General features: G+C 44.6%; 1 protein-coding gene across 1 annotated transcript in view; it reads right to left on the bottom strand.

The window, feature by feature from the left end:
- The window catches only part of LOC124555745 (retinol dehydrogenase 13-like), a 50,321-nt gene extending 38,678 nt beyond the window's left edge, over positions 1-11,643 (bottom strand). The window contains exon 1 of the mRNA XM_047129769.1: positions 11,519-11,643. Coding sequence (XP_046985725.1) covers positions 11,519-11,639 — 121 coding nt within the window. The 5' untranslated portion in view covers positions 11,640-11,643. The remainder of the gene's footprint in view (positions 1-11,518) is intronic.
- Between the last annotated feature and the right edge of the window lie 1,168 nt (positions 11,644-12,811).

The following is a 12,811-nucleotide window of genomic DNA, read 5'->3' on the forward strand; positions in this document are numbered from 1 at the left end:
GTTTGTCCTGAACAAAGCAGTGGACACTTTGTATATCCCCAGCTGTGAATGTCTTCGAAATATTCCCTCACTCTGTCAGGCTGATTGACTGATTTATTAATTAAATCGATACTCTTTGTGTGTAGGCAGTTTTTCAATGCATCCTATTGGTGGATGATACGATTGGTATATTTGGTGGGATTTGATCCTGCAACTGCCCAGTTTCCAAACCCTTCTGGATTTTTTCCCTTGCCTCCAAATGGCGGATACTGGCACAGTGAAGTCATTTGGTAGGAGGTCCTTTACATTAGAGGTAGCTGAGAATTTCTGATGTCAGCTCAGTTCGTTGTTATACCCTTAAACAATCTGCAGAGGGGCTGCATTGATATGTGTACTCGCAGTACCACTATTGGAAACAATAAATTGATCAATCGCGAATTTGATATTGCGATAGGAATTTCAAAGCCCTATATAATCGATAAGTTGGTTCTCGCCACTACCCCATGATGAAGAAGGAGTGAAAAGGGTCTACCACGTGATAAGATAGTAACAGCAACAATACCACCGCAAGACAGAGTCCACTGGACTGTACTGAGAAGCAGTAAACACCATAGCTGTCACTGTTAGTTGTCTGAGATCACTGGAACGCTCATATATCCCACATTTTCATGTCCCAATGTCGACATGCAGCACCCTAGGCTAGGGGTCATGTATCAATAGTTGATTCCTACTGAATACACAAATTCACGATTGCAAAGCACGCGCCATTCGCCAACTGCCAGGTGGTCAAACACACGCCTACCATGAGAGACCCACATCTGCACCGGCCATGCAGGCAGCTGCACACCCATCCCCCAGCATCCACATTCACTGCGTACTGAATGATCAGAGGTCGGAGAGAAACTGTCACCAAGCAGTCAACCAAACAATTTAGATGGAAGGAATTATTGTCCAGCGCAAAGACCTTTCATACTGCATCTTCTCATGCAATACACTCATCCAATCCCATTGTCACTCAACCAGTGTACTGGCTAGTTCATTATTCAGCTATCCAGCGGGCACCATAAAGGCTGCTGCACAGGACTTGTCCCCGAAGCTGTGTGGAAGAGGTGACCAAGCGTCCAAATAGCACTTGTAATGCATTCAATCTTGATACCTTGTAGACAGTGTCACAGAGGTTCTACAATATATCCACATGGTTATAGGCAAGGGAGGATGATGGTTGATTGAGAATGATCACATACAGTAGATGGTGTGCTATGTGAGGAGTCAGTAAAAAAAATGCAACGCTACATTGAAGTCGTTGTCATATGTCGCAATATGTTTTGTCAATAAGAAATATCGCCTCTGTCTTGTTTTTTTTCTACCGCACTGTGTGGTAAAAAAGAGTGTGGCGCCGTGCATAGCCGTTGTCATACATTGCTTGGCTGTGTTACAGCGGAAAAACAATGTATGAATCTGCTTACGAAGCTGTGACACAAGAAACCTCTGCTGTGAATGATAGTCTTTGGGATATGGTCTACTTCCATACAGGTGATGAAACTTTACACAGGTCTATGGGAGCGACTTTGATCACTCTCCACCTGCTCCAATGAATCATATGTTTAATTGCATCAAAACATATTGTCTTGTGACAGCCAGAGCGAGAGCACCAGCAGCAGCGAGTACTGTTTGTATAAAGCGTTTATTTTGCATTTTGTTTACGACCTTCCACTAAGGAAGGGATTCTATTTGTGTTTATCTGCTCTGCATAGTAACTAACAGTTCTTGATAAAACTTTACGTAGTTTTCGTGTTAGATTTCTTAGTGTTTTCTTGATCGTTTAGAACAGAAAGCGCCCTAAAACCGTCTTTTGTTTGTTTCGCGGCCGTTAGCCACTAGTCACTTGAATCAGCAGTTGTCTTGTGACAGCCAGAGCGAGAGCACCAGCAGCAGCGAGTACTGTTTGTATAAAGCGTTTATTTTGCATTTTGTTTACGACCTTCCACTAAGGAAGGGATTCTATTTGTGTTTATCTGCTCTGCATAGTAACTAACAGTTCTTGATAAAACTTTACGTAGTTTTCGTGTTAGATTTCTTAGTGTTTTCTTGATCGTTTAGAACAGAAAGCGCCCTAAAACCGTCTTTTGTTTGTTTCGCGGCCGTTAGCCACTAGTCACTTGAATCAGCAGTTGTCTTGTGACAGCCAGAGCGAGAGCACCAGCAGCAGCGAGTACTGTTTGTATAAAGCGTTTATTTTGCATTTTGTTTACGACCTTCCACTAAGGAAGGGATTCTATTTGTGTTTATCTGCTCTGCATAGTAACTAACAGTTCTTGATAAAACTTAACGTAGTTTTCGTGTTAGATTTCTTAGTGTTTTCTTGATCGTTTAGAACAGAAAGCGCCCTAAAACCGTCTTTTGTTTGTTTCGCGGCCGTTAGCCACTAGTCACTTGAATCAGCAGTTGTCTTGTGACTGGGAAAACCTAGCGTAGTTTTCGCGTCTCGTATTTCAGTGAGTGTTTCTTGATTATCAGAGTAGCTCATCAGAAGATTATCTTGGGAATTTGTCACCGTATAGAGTAGGGTAAACATAGTCATGTGTAGGGACTGTGGTTGTTGTGAGCGGACGCAAGGAGAATTGGCCACTCTTCGGGGGCAGGTGGAGGCTTTGTCTGTTAGGCTCATCGAGCTGGAGGCGCAGGCGTCGGCTCGTAGTGGCGTTGGGGCAACTGTGGTGAGACCTATGCCAACTTCGGTGGCCTTGGAATCACATGGAACCCCTGATGTAGCTGCGTCTTCCGGCAGTGAGCATCTTACCGGTCAACCATCACTCCAGGGTGAATGGCGGACAGTGGTGGGCTCGCGCGTGCCTGGCCGAAAGGCAAAGGTGGGATCTGGCCGCGTGGCAGCTGCCTTACCCCTTTCCAACAGGTACGGGGTGCTTCCTAGTGGTGATGACATCGTTTCCGAGCCACCACAGGATGCCTCGCCTGTTGGGCCAGTGGCCGATTCTCCGGCAAGGTCCCGACAGTCACAGAGGGCGGGCCTATTAGTTATAGGGAGCTCCAACGTTAGGCGGGTTATGGAGCCCCTCAGGAAAATAGCGGGTAGGTCGGGGAAGAATGCCAGTGTGCACTCGGTGTGCTTGCCGGGGGGTCTCGTCCGTAATGTGGAGGAGGCCCTTCCGGCAGCTATTGAACGCACTGGGTGTGACCGGCTGCAGATAGTAGCACATGTCGGAACGAATGACGCCTGCCGCTTGGGTTCTGAGGCCATCCTTGGTTCCTTCCGGCGGCTGGCTGATTTGGTGAAGGCAACCAGCATCGCACGCGGAGTGCAAGCTGAGCTTAATATCTGCAGCATAGTGCCCAGAGTCGATCGCGGTCCTCTGGTATGGAGCCGTGTGGAGGGTCTAAACCAGAGACTCAGACGACTCTGCGACTATAATGGTTGCAAATTCATCGACCTCCGTTATTGGGTGGAGAACTGTAGGGCCCCCCTAGACAGGTCAGGCGTGCACTACACACCGGAAGCAGCTACTAGGGTAGCAGAGTACGTGTGGCGTGCACACTGGGGTTTTTTAGGTTAGAGGGACCCCCCCTTGGGCGAAACGATAAAATACCTGACGGCTTACCAGAGAGGACATTATCATCGTTGATAAAGAACGTCCGTCCTCAGAGACCAAAAACAGGAAAAGTTAACGTAATATTGGTAAACTGCAGGAGTATCCAGGGCAAGGTTCCTGAATTAGTATCTCTTATTGAAGGAAATAGTGCGCATATAGTATTAGGAACGGAAAGTTGGTTAAAACCGGAAGTGAACAGTAACGAAATCCTAGACACAGAATGGAATATATACCGCAAGGATAGGATAAACGCCAATGGTGGAGGAGTATTTATAGCAGTAAAGAATTCAATAATATCCAGTGAAGTTATTAGCGAATGCGAATGTGAAATAATCTGGGTTAAGTTAAGTATCAAAGGTGGGTCAGATATGATAGTCGGATGCTTCTATAGACCACCTGCATCAGCAACCGTAGTAGTTGAGCGCCTCAGAGAGAACCTGCAGAACGTCGTGAAGAAGTTTCGTGATCATACTATTGTAATAGGGGGAGACTTCAATCTACCAGGTATAGAATGGGATAGTCACACAATCAGAACTGGAGCCAGGGACAGAGACTCTTGTGACATTATCCTGACTGCCTTGTCCGAGAATTACTTCGAGCAGATAGTTAGAGAACCAACTCGTGAAGCTAACGTTTTAGACCTCATAGCAACAAATAGACCGGAACTTTTCGACTCCGTGAATGTAGAAGAGGGTATCAGTGATCATAAGTCAGTGGTTGCATCAATGACTACAAGTGTAATAAGAAATGCCAAGAAAGGAAGGAAAATATATTTGCTTAACAAGAGTGATAGGGCACAAATCGCAGAATATCTGAGTGACCACCATCAAACGTTCATTTCTGAGGAAGAGGATGTGGAACAAAAATGGAAAAAATTCAGAAACATCGTCCAGTACGCCTTAGATAAGTTCGTACCGACTAAGGTCCAAAGCGAGGGGAAAGATCCACCGTGGTATAACAATCATGTACGAAAGGTACTACGGAAACAAAGAAAGCTTCATCATAGGTTTAAGAGTAGTCGAATCATAGCTGATAAGGAAAAGCTGAACGAAGCGAAAAAGAGCGTAAAGAGAGCAATGAGAGAAGCATTCAACGAATTCGAACATAAAACATTGGCAAACAATCTAAACAAGAACCCTAAAAAGTTTTGGTCATATGTAAAATCGGTAAGCGGATCTAAATCCCCTATTCAGTCACTCGTTGACCACGATGGCACCGAAACAGAGGACGACCGAAGAAAGGCAGAAATACTGAATTCAGTGTTCCGAAACTGTTTCACTGCGGAAAATCGTAACACGGTCCCTGACTTCAGCCGTGCACGGACGCCAAAATGGAAAATATTGAAATAAACGATATCGGAATTGAAAAACAACTGCTATCACTTAGTAGCGGAAAAGCATCCGGACCAGACGAGATACCCTTAAGATTCTACAGTGATTATGCTAAAGAACTTGCCCCCTTTCTATCAGCAATTTATCGTAGATCGCTGGAAGAACGTAAAGTACCTAGCGACTGGAAGAAAGCGCAGGTCGTTCCCATTTTCAAGAAGGGTCATAAATCAGATGCGAATAATTATAGGCCTATTTCGCTTACGTCAATCTGTTGTAGAATAATGGAACATGTTTTGTGTTCTCGTATTATGACGTTCTTAGATAATACAAATCTCCTTCATCATAACCAACATGGATTCCGCAAACAGAGATCATGTGAAACTCAGCTCGCCCTATTTGCCCAAGAAATTCACAGTGCCGTAGACACTGGCGAGCAGATTGATGCCGTATTCCTGGACTTCAGGAAGGCATTTGATACGGTTCCGCACTTACGTTTAGTGAAAAAAATACGAGCTTACGGAATATCGGACCAGGTTTGTGATTGGATTCAGGATTTCCTAGAAGAAAGAACACAACATGTCATTCTTAACGGTTCAAAATCTGCAGATGTAGAGGTAATTTCGGGAGTACCGCAGGGAAGCGTGATAGGACCTTTATTGTTTACAATATACATAAATGACTTAGTTGACAACATCGGTAGCTCCGTGAGGCTATTTGCAGATGACACGGTTGTCTACAAGAAAGTAGCAACATCAGAAGACTCGTACGTACTCCAGGAGGACCTGCAGAGGATTAATGCATGGTGCGACAGCTGGCAGCTTTCTCTAAACGTAGATAAATGTAATATAATGCGCATACATAGGGGCAGAAATCCATTCCAGTACGATTATGCCATAGGTGGTAAATCATTGGAAGCGGTAACGACCGTAAAATACTTAGGAGTTACTATCCGGAGCGATCTGAAGTGGAATGATCACATAAAACAAATAGTGGGAAAAGCAGGCGCCAGGTTGAGATTCATAGGAAGAATTCTAAGAAAATGTGACTCATCGACGAAAGAAGTAGCTTACAAAACGCTTGTTCGTCCGATTCTTGAGTATTGCTCATCAGTATGGGACCCTTACCAGGTTGGATTAATAGAAGAGATAGACATGATCCAGCGAAAAGCAGCGCGATTCGTCATGGGGACATTTAGTCAGCGCGAGAGCGTTACGGAGATGCTGAACAAGCTCCAGTGGCGGACACTTCAAGAAAGGCGTTACGCAATACGGAGAGGTTTATTATCGAAATTACGAGAGAGCACATTCCGGGAAGAGATGGGCAACATATTACTACCGCCCACATATATCTCGCGTAATGATCACAACGAAAAGATCCGAGAAATTAGAGCAAATACGGAGACTTACAAGCAGTCGTTCTTCCCACGCACAATTCGTGAATGGAACAGGGAAGGGGGGATCAGATAGTGGTACAATAAGTACCCTCCGCCACACACCGTAAGGTGGCTCGCGGAGTATAGATGTAGATGTAGATGCTGACACATGGACTGCATTTGTTTTCGATATATCGGAAGAAAGAGAGACAGGAAAATCTCATCGAGTTCTCTACCAGGTGACGTTAGTATGGTATGGAGCTTAAAAGTTTGGCAGTATATAGTTTGTAGTTTTTCTCTGTTGGATGGTACAAAATAACGTCGGGAGAAAGAAAGAGATATATCTGGGTGACAGATGTGAATGCACCCTGAAGGACTCATATCTCCTTGGACTGCAGTACCTGTGTGTAGTTTGGAAACGCACCGCAATACAGTAGCGAAATCTTCGTTTTTCTTCTAGTTCCCGTATCATGTGAAGTCTTCCTGATTTTCGTGGTAAGAAACGCCACCATAACTGCTTGTGCTATCTTTTCTATTGCCTCATGTTGCAGGAGAAAGCTTCGTTTGGCGCTGCTCTTACACATTGTACACGACTGGCAGAGCTGTGACCAATTTTCCCATCTCTACCGAGTGGTCAAAACACGGTCTTATTATCTCAGTTCACCCTGTTCTCCATGGAATGCAGAAGGTGGTAGATTAAGCACTCTCCGACTTCCAATCAGTTCCGACTTAAATTGGAACAATCACATGGACAAAGCTGTAGGGAAAGGGAGGGTGGGGCAGAAACTAAGGAACAGTAACAAGTTCCAGGGAGACTGTCTAAGCCGGCCGAAGTGGCCGTGCGGTTAAAGGCGCTGCAGTCTGGAACCGCCAGACCGCTACGGTCGCAGGTTCGAATCCTGCCTCGGGCATGGATGTTTGTGATGTCCTTAGGTTAGTTAGGTTTAACTAGTTCTAAGTTCTAGGGGACTAATGACCTCAGCAGTTGAGTCCCATAGTGCTCAGAGCCATTTGAACCATTTGAAGACTATCTAAAAACACCCTAGAGTTTTGCTGTATGGGGTCCTTAGCAAGTAGGCTCGAAAAAAGTGCCACGAATATGATTCACCAGTGTATTTAACAATTAAAAGCATCTCCATTGAAACCAGCGCAAGTGTGTGGTTGAATGGAGAGACTTGATTCCAGATCGTAGACAGCATTTCCGGGGCAAAGCGCAACACTATACATCTGAAAAGCCAATGTACTAATCATAGGATTTTGTAAATTTTTACGACTTCAATGTCTACATCTACATGGATACTCTGCAAATCACATTTAAGTGCCTGGCAGAGGGTTCATCGAACCACCTTCACAATTCTCTATTAATTCCAATCTCTTATAGCGCGCGGAAAGAATGAATACCTTTATCTATCCGTACGAGCTCTGATTTCCCTTATTTTATCATGGTGATCCTTCTTCCCTATTGGTGATTGGAATTTCGTGAGAAGATTCCGTCGCAACGAAAAACGCCTTTCTTTTAATGGTGTCCAGCACAAATCCTGTATCATTTCTGTGAAACTCTCCCCATATTTCGCGATAATACAAAACGTGCTGCCCCTTTTTGAACTTTTTCGATGTACTCCGTGAGTCCTACCTGGCAAGGATCCCACACCGCGCAGTAGTATTCTAAAAGAGGACGGACAAGCGTAGTTTAGGCAGTCTCCTTAATAGGTCTGTTACATTTTCTAGGTGTCCTGCCAATAAAACGCAGTCTTTGGTTAGCCTTACCCACAACATTTTCTATGTGTTCCTTCCAATTTAAGTTGTTCGTAATTGTAACACCTAGGTATTTAGTTGAATTTACGGCTTTTAGATTAGACTGATTTATCGTGTAACCGAAGTTTAACGAGTCCCTTTTAGCACTCATGTGGATGACCTCACACTTTTCGTTATTTAGGGTCAACTGCCACTTTTCGCACCATTCAGATATGTTTTCTAAATCGTTTTGCAGTTTGTTTTGATTTTATGATGACTTTTTTAGTCGCTAAACGACAGAGTCATCTGCACACAACCGAAGACGGCTGCTGATTTGAAGCATTGCTTTTATTAAATGATTCCTCACATAGCACACCATCTACTGTATGTGATCATTCTCAATCAACCGCAATCCTCCCTCGTCTATAACCTCATGGACAACATCTGTGACACTGTCTACAAGGCATCGGATACATTCAAGAGCCAAAGAAACTGGTTCAGCTGGCTAATATCGCGTAGGGCCCCCGTGAGGACTCAGAAGTGCCGTAACAGGACGTGGCATGGAGTAGACTAATGTCTGATGTAGTGCTGGAGGGAACTGATACCATGATTCCTGCAGAGCTCTCCATAAATCCGTTTAAGTACAAGGGGATGCTCACGAAAGTGTCACCTGTCGGAGTCGTACCTAGACCCATCAAGGGTCCCATATCACACCAACTACACAAGCTCCACACCATTACAGAGCCTCCACCAGCTTGAACAGTCCCCTGCTGACATGCAGTGTCCATGGATTCATGAGGTTATGTCCATACCCACACACATCCATCTGCTCGATACACTTTTCATCTTTCCGAACACCACATTACAAATGTGTCTTCAGCAAAAGTCCTTTCTCTCTTTTACAGAAATCCAAACTGGCACCACTGTTTCTGTCGCACTTAATACTTCGGAAACGTGATAATTACAATAAAATAACCGAAATCCGAATGTAGAGTTGAGGTATTTGTAGGGTTCTGAACCTTATTTGGTGAAAACAGCACCCTTATGGGATCACTTTGTTGTCTATCTGTTAAGACCCTTTTGTCTGAGGGAAAGATAGTGGTACCACACACAAAATTTAAGTTTCTAATTCCTTGCAGTCAAAAGATATGGCTTTCTATGTCACACATTTTGATACTCCCAAATAGAAAGGTAATGGGAATTCTGAGACAGTTTGTTAGAGCAGGCTGCATACATTCAGGGGCAAACGTGATTGGTTTATGACCCCTCCCCCTTCCTACTGGTTTGTTAACTGATACCGAGCGAGGTGGCGCAGTGGTTAGACACTGGACTCGCATTCGGGAGGACGACGGTTCAATCTCGCGTCCGGCCATCCTGATTTAGGTTTTCCGTGATTTCCCTAAATCGCTCCAGGCAAATGCCGGGATGGTTCCTTTGAAAGGGCACGGCCGATTTCCTTCCCCATCCTTCCCTAATCCGATTAGACCGATGACCTCGCAGTCTGGTCTCCTTCCCCAGAAACAACCCCAACCTGTTAACTGATGTATGACCCCTGGTGTCGTCTAATTAACAGCAGCATGCTCGACAAGACTAATCACGCCAAGAGCATGTATGTATGATGCATTACTTACTAGTATATTTGTTTCTGTATCGTCGATATGCAGCTACGAGGGATAATAACAACATCTTAATTATGAACACATAAAAATAATATTACGTAATTCTTTTGTATTTGCCTGCAGATACATGTCTGGAGTCCTGGCACACAATGAGATTCGCACGCCTTAGTACCGTAGGACGCCACTAGACAACCTCAAAAAGAAAAAAAAAAAGAGAGAAAACCACGCAGACTACTGGTAATGTGAAGGTGGGTTAACAGATTACGCCATGTTGTTCGGAACCCTCTAGCGGTGTGCTATGGTACTAAGGTGCGGGAATCACATTGTGAAACAGGGCTGCAAGCATGTACCTGCAAACAAACAAAAATACTTACGTAACTTTATGGACTGTATTTGTTGTTAGTTCGCCGATTTCAGTAGGAATATTTTATTTTTCTGCTTTACTCCAACGCATATCGGAACTCCATGAAGCACATATTTTTTCCGTCTTCTTTTGGCCATGAAATGTTCCTCTTCTGAAACGGAGAAAATCTTCCACATTTGCACTTACGATTTTACTGCCAGGCGGAAAATTTTGCGCCTTATCCTGGGAGTCCGGTAATGGCTACGCCGAGTAAAATTGGCGGCAATTGTCCACTAAACTGAGTAGACATGGGATAGAGCTACTCGCATATACACGTGGTAGTACTGTCACTTTCATAAGGGATAATGTGGTCACTGTACTCAGGTTTCCGACGTGATTATGGCCGCACAACAAAAATTAACAGACTTTGAACTCGGGTTGGCAGTTGGACCTAGATGCATGGGACATTCCGTTTCGAAAATCGTTAGGGAATTCAATATTCTGAGATCAATAGTGTCAAAGAGTGTGTCAATAAAACCAAATTTCAGGCATTACCTCTCACCACGGGCAATGCAATGGCCGACGCCCTTCACGTAACTACTGAGAGCAGCAACGTTTGCCTTGAGTTGTCAGTGCTAACAGACAAGCAACACTGCGAGAAAGAAGAGCAGAAATCAATGTTGGACGTCCGACGTATCCGTTAGGACAGTGCGGCGAAATTTGGCGTTAATGGGCTGCGGCAGCTGATGACCGACGCGAGCATATTTGCTAACAGTAGGACATCGCCTGCAGCGTCTGTTCTGGGCTCATGACCCTATCGGTTGGACCGTGGACGATCGGAAATCGTGGTCTGATCAGATGACTCCTGATTTAAGTTGACAAGAGTGGGTGGTAAGGTTCGAGTGTAGCGCAAACCCCACGAAGCCATGGACAAAAGTTGTGAACAAGGCACTGTGCAAGTTGACGGTGGCTCCATAATGGTGTGGGCTGTGTTTACACGGAATGGACTGGGCCCTCTGGTTTAACTAAGCCGATCATTGACTGGAAATGGTTATGTTCGCCTACACGGAGATCATTTGCGGCCTTTCATGGATTTCATGTTCCCAAATAGCGGTGTCATGTCACCGGACCCCAGTTGATCGTTATTGGTTTGAACAACATTGTGGACAATTCGGGTGAATGATTTGGTCACCCAGCTCTCCCTGAATGGTTCCCATCGATCATTTATGGAGCGTAATCGAGAGGTCAGTCTGTGCCCAACATCCTGTACCGGCAACACTTTCGCAATTATGGACGGCTAAAGAAGTTGCATGGCCCATTATTTCTCCAGGGGACTTTCAACGACGTGTTGAGTCCATGCCACGTCGAGATGATGCACTGCACCGGGCAAAAGGTCTGACACGATGTTTGGAGGTATCCCATGGCTTTTGTCACCTCAGTGTATAGGCAATAGCTAAATGCGGAGCGACTACAAAATGTAATGTAATGGACAGAATATCGTGGTATCCAGATGGAATGCGGTGGAAGCCTACCTCTGCGTGCCAGGTCCATCGCTGTCTCCTTGCCAATGCCTGTATTGGCGCCAGTGATGATGGCCGTCTTGCCGTCTAGCCGAGCCTTGCTGCGACACCGTGAACTGAACAAGCCACCCATCGTCTTCCAGCTGCAAAGAAAAATTAGATATGAAGCAGCACACCACACTTACTGTGAACCACACATCCTCTTCATAAAGAGTATATTTCAATCTCTCTCTCTCTCTCTCTCTCTCTCTCTCTCTCTCTCTCTCTCTCTCTCTCTCTCTTCCCCTCCCCCCCCCCTTCTCTCTCTCTCTCTCTCTCTCTCCTCTCTCTTCCCCTCCCCCCTTCTCTCTCTCTCTCTCTCTTTCTCTCTCTCTCTCTCTCTCTCTCTCCGTGTGTGCGTGTGCGTGTGCGTGTGCGTGTGCGTGTGTCAGGGACAAATGCAAAAATTTTACACTAAATTTATATGCTCTTAACGTTACCGAAGTCTCCAGAATTTTAACAAATGCTATGCATAAATCATGTGAGGTTACACTGGCGGCAATATAATGCTAAGCCACACTTAGAGAATTTTAAATAATTAATGTAATCTGTGGTGTGTGATCAGGATCTACATCAGTGTCATCAATAAATGGATTACTGTTATTTACATACTCGCTAAATAGCTGTGTCATTGAATACAGGATTTCATGATAACTGCCGTGTTTCCTCTATGGCGTAGCATTCTTTTCATCCAAAGATAAGAAGAAAGCTGCGATAAGACAAAACAATGTATATAGCTGTCAGCACTTTCTAGCGGTAGACATGCGAACTGCATGGTATCAGCATGTAGTGCGGCTGAAACCAAAACAGAGAACGTGATCAAATTTTCACGAAACTGCTCGTTAGCACTTTCTCCTGTCCACCCTTTCAATTTGCCAGAGCCACCCTTGTACAGTCTTAAAGACGACTGTCTGTCAGTTTAATTCAACTATCAGATTTCAGATTTCATTACGTTAAACGCTGAAAACGCTGCCTCACATAGATTCGTCGATACAAAAAAACGAGGTAACATACGATTCCACTTTTACTGAGTTAAGGTGGGTTTTTACACTCACTAATTTCCAAAAGTTATTTTCATTGTATTAGAAAATTTCTTACTCCTCAACTCACTATCAACTGCTGCTTCTGATTTGAAGTCTATAACAACTGTTGCAAATTGGCAGTTTTAGCTGTGGCTAAACTAGCATTACATATCAAACATACACTGATAAGCCAAAACATTATGACCACAGCCCACTGCGACGTTTGATGGCGCCTGGTGGCACT

This window comes from Schistocerca americana, chromosome X (genome assembly GCF_021461395.2).
Source record: "Schistocerca americana isolate TAMUIC-IGC-003095 chromosome X, iqSchAmer2.1, whole genome shotgun sequence".
Lineage (NCBI taxonomy): Eukaryota > Metazoa > Arthropoda > Insecta > Orthoptera > Acrididae > Schistocerca > Schistocerca americana.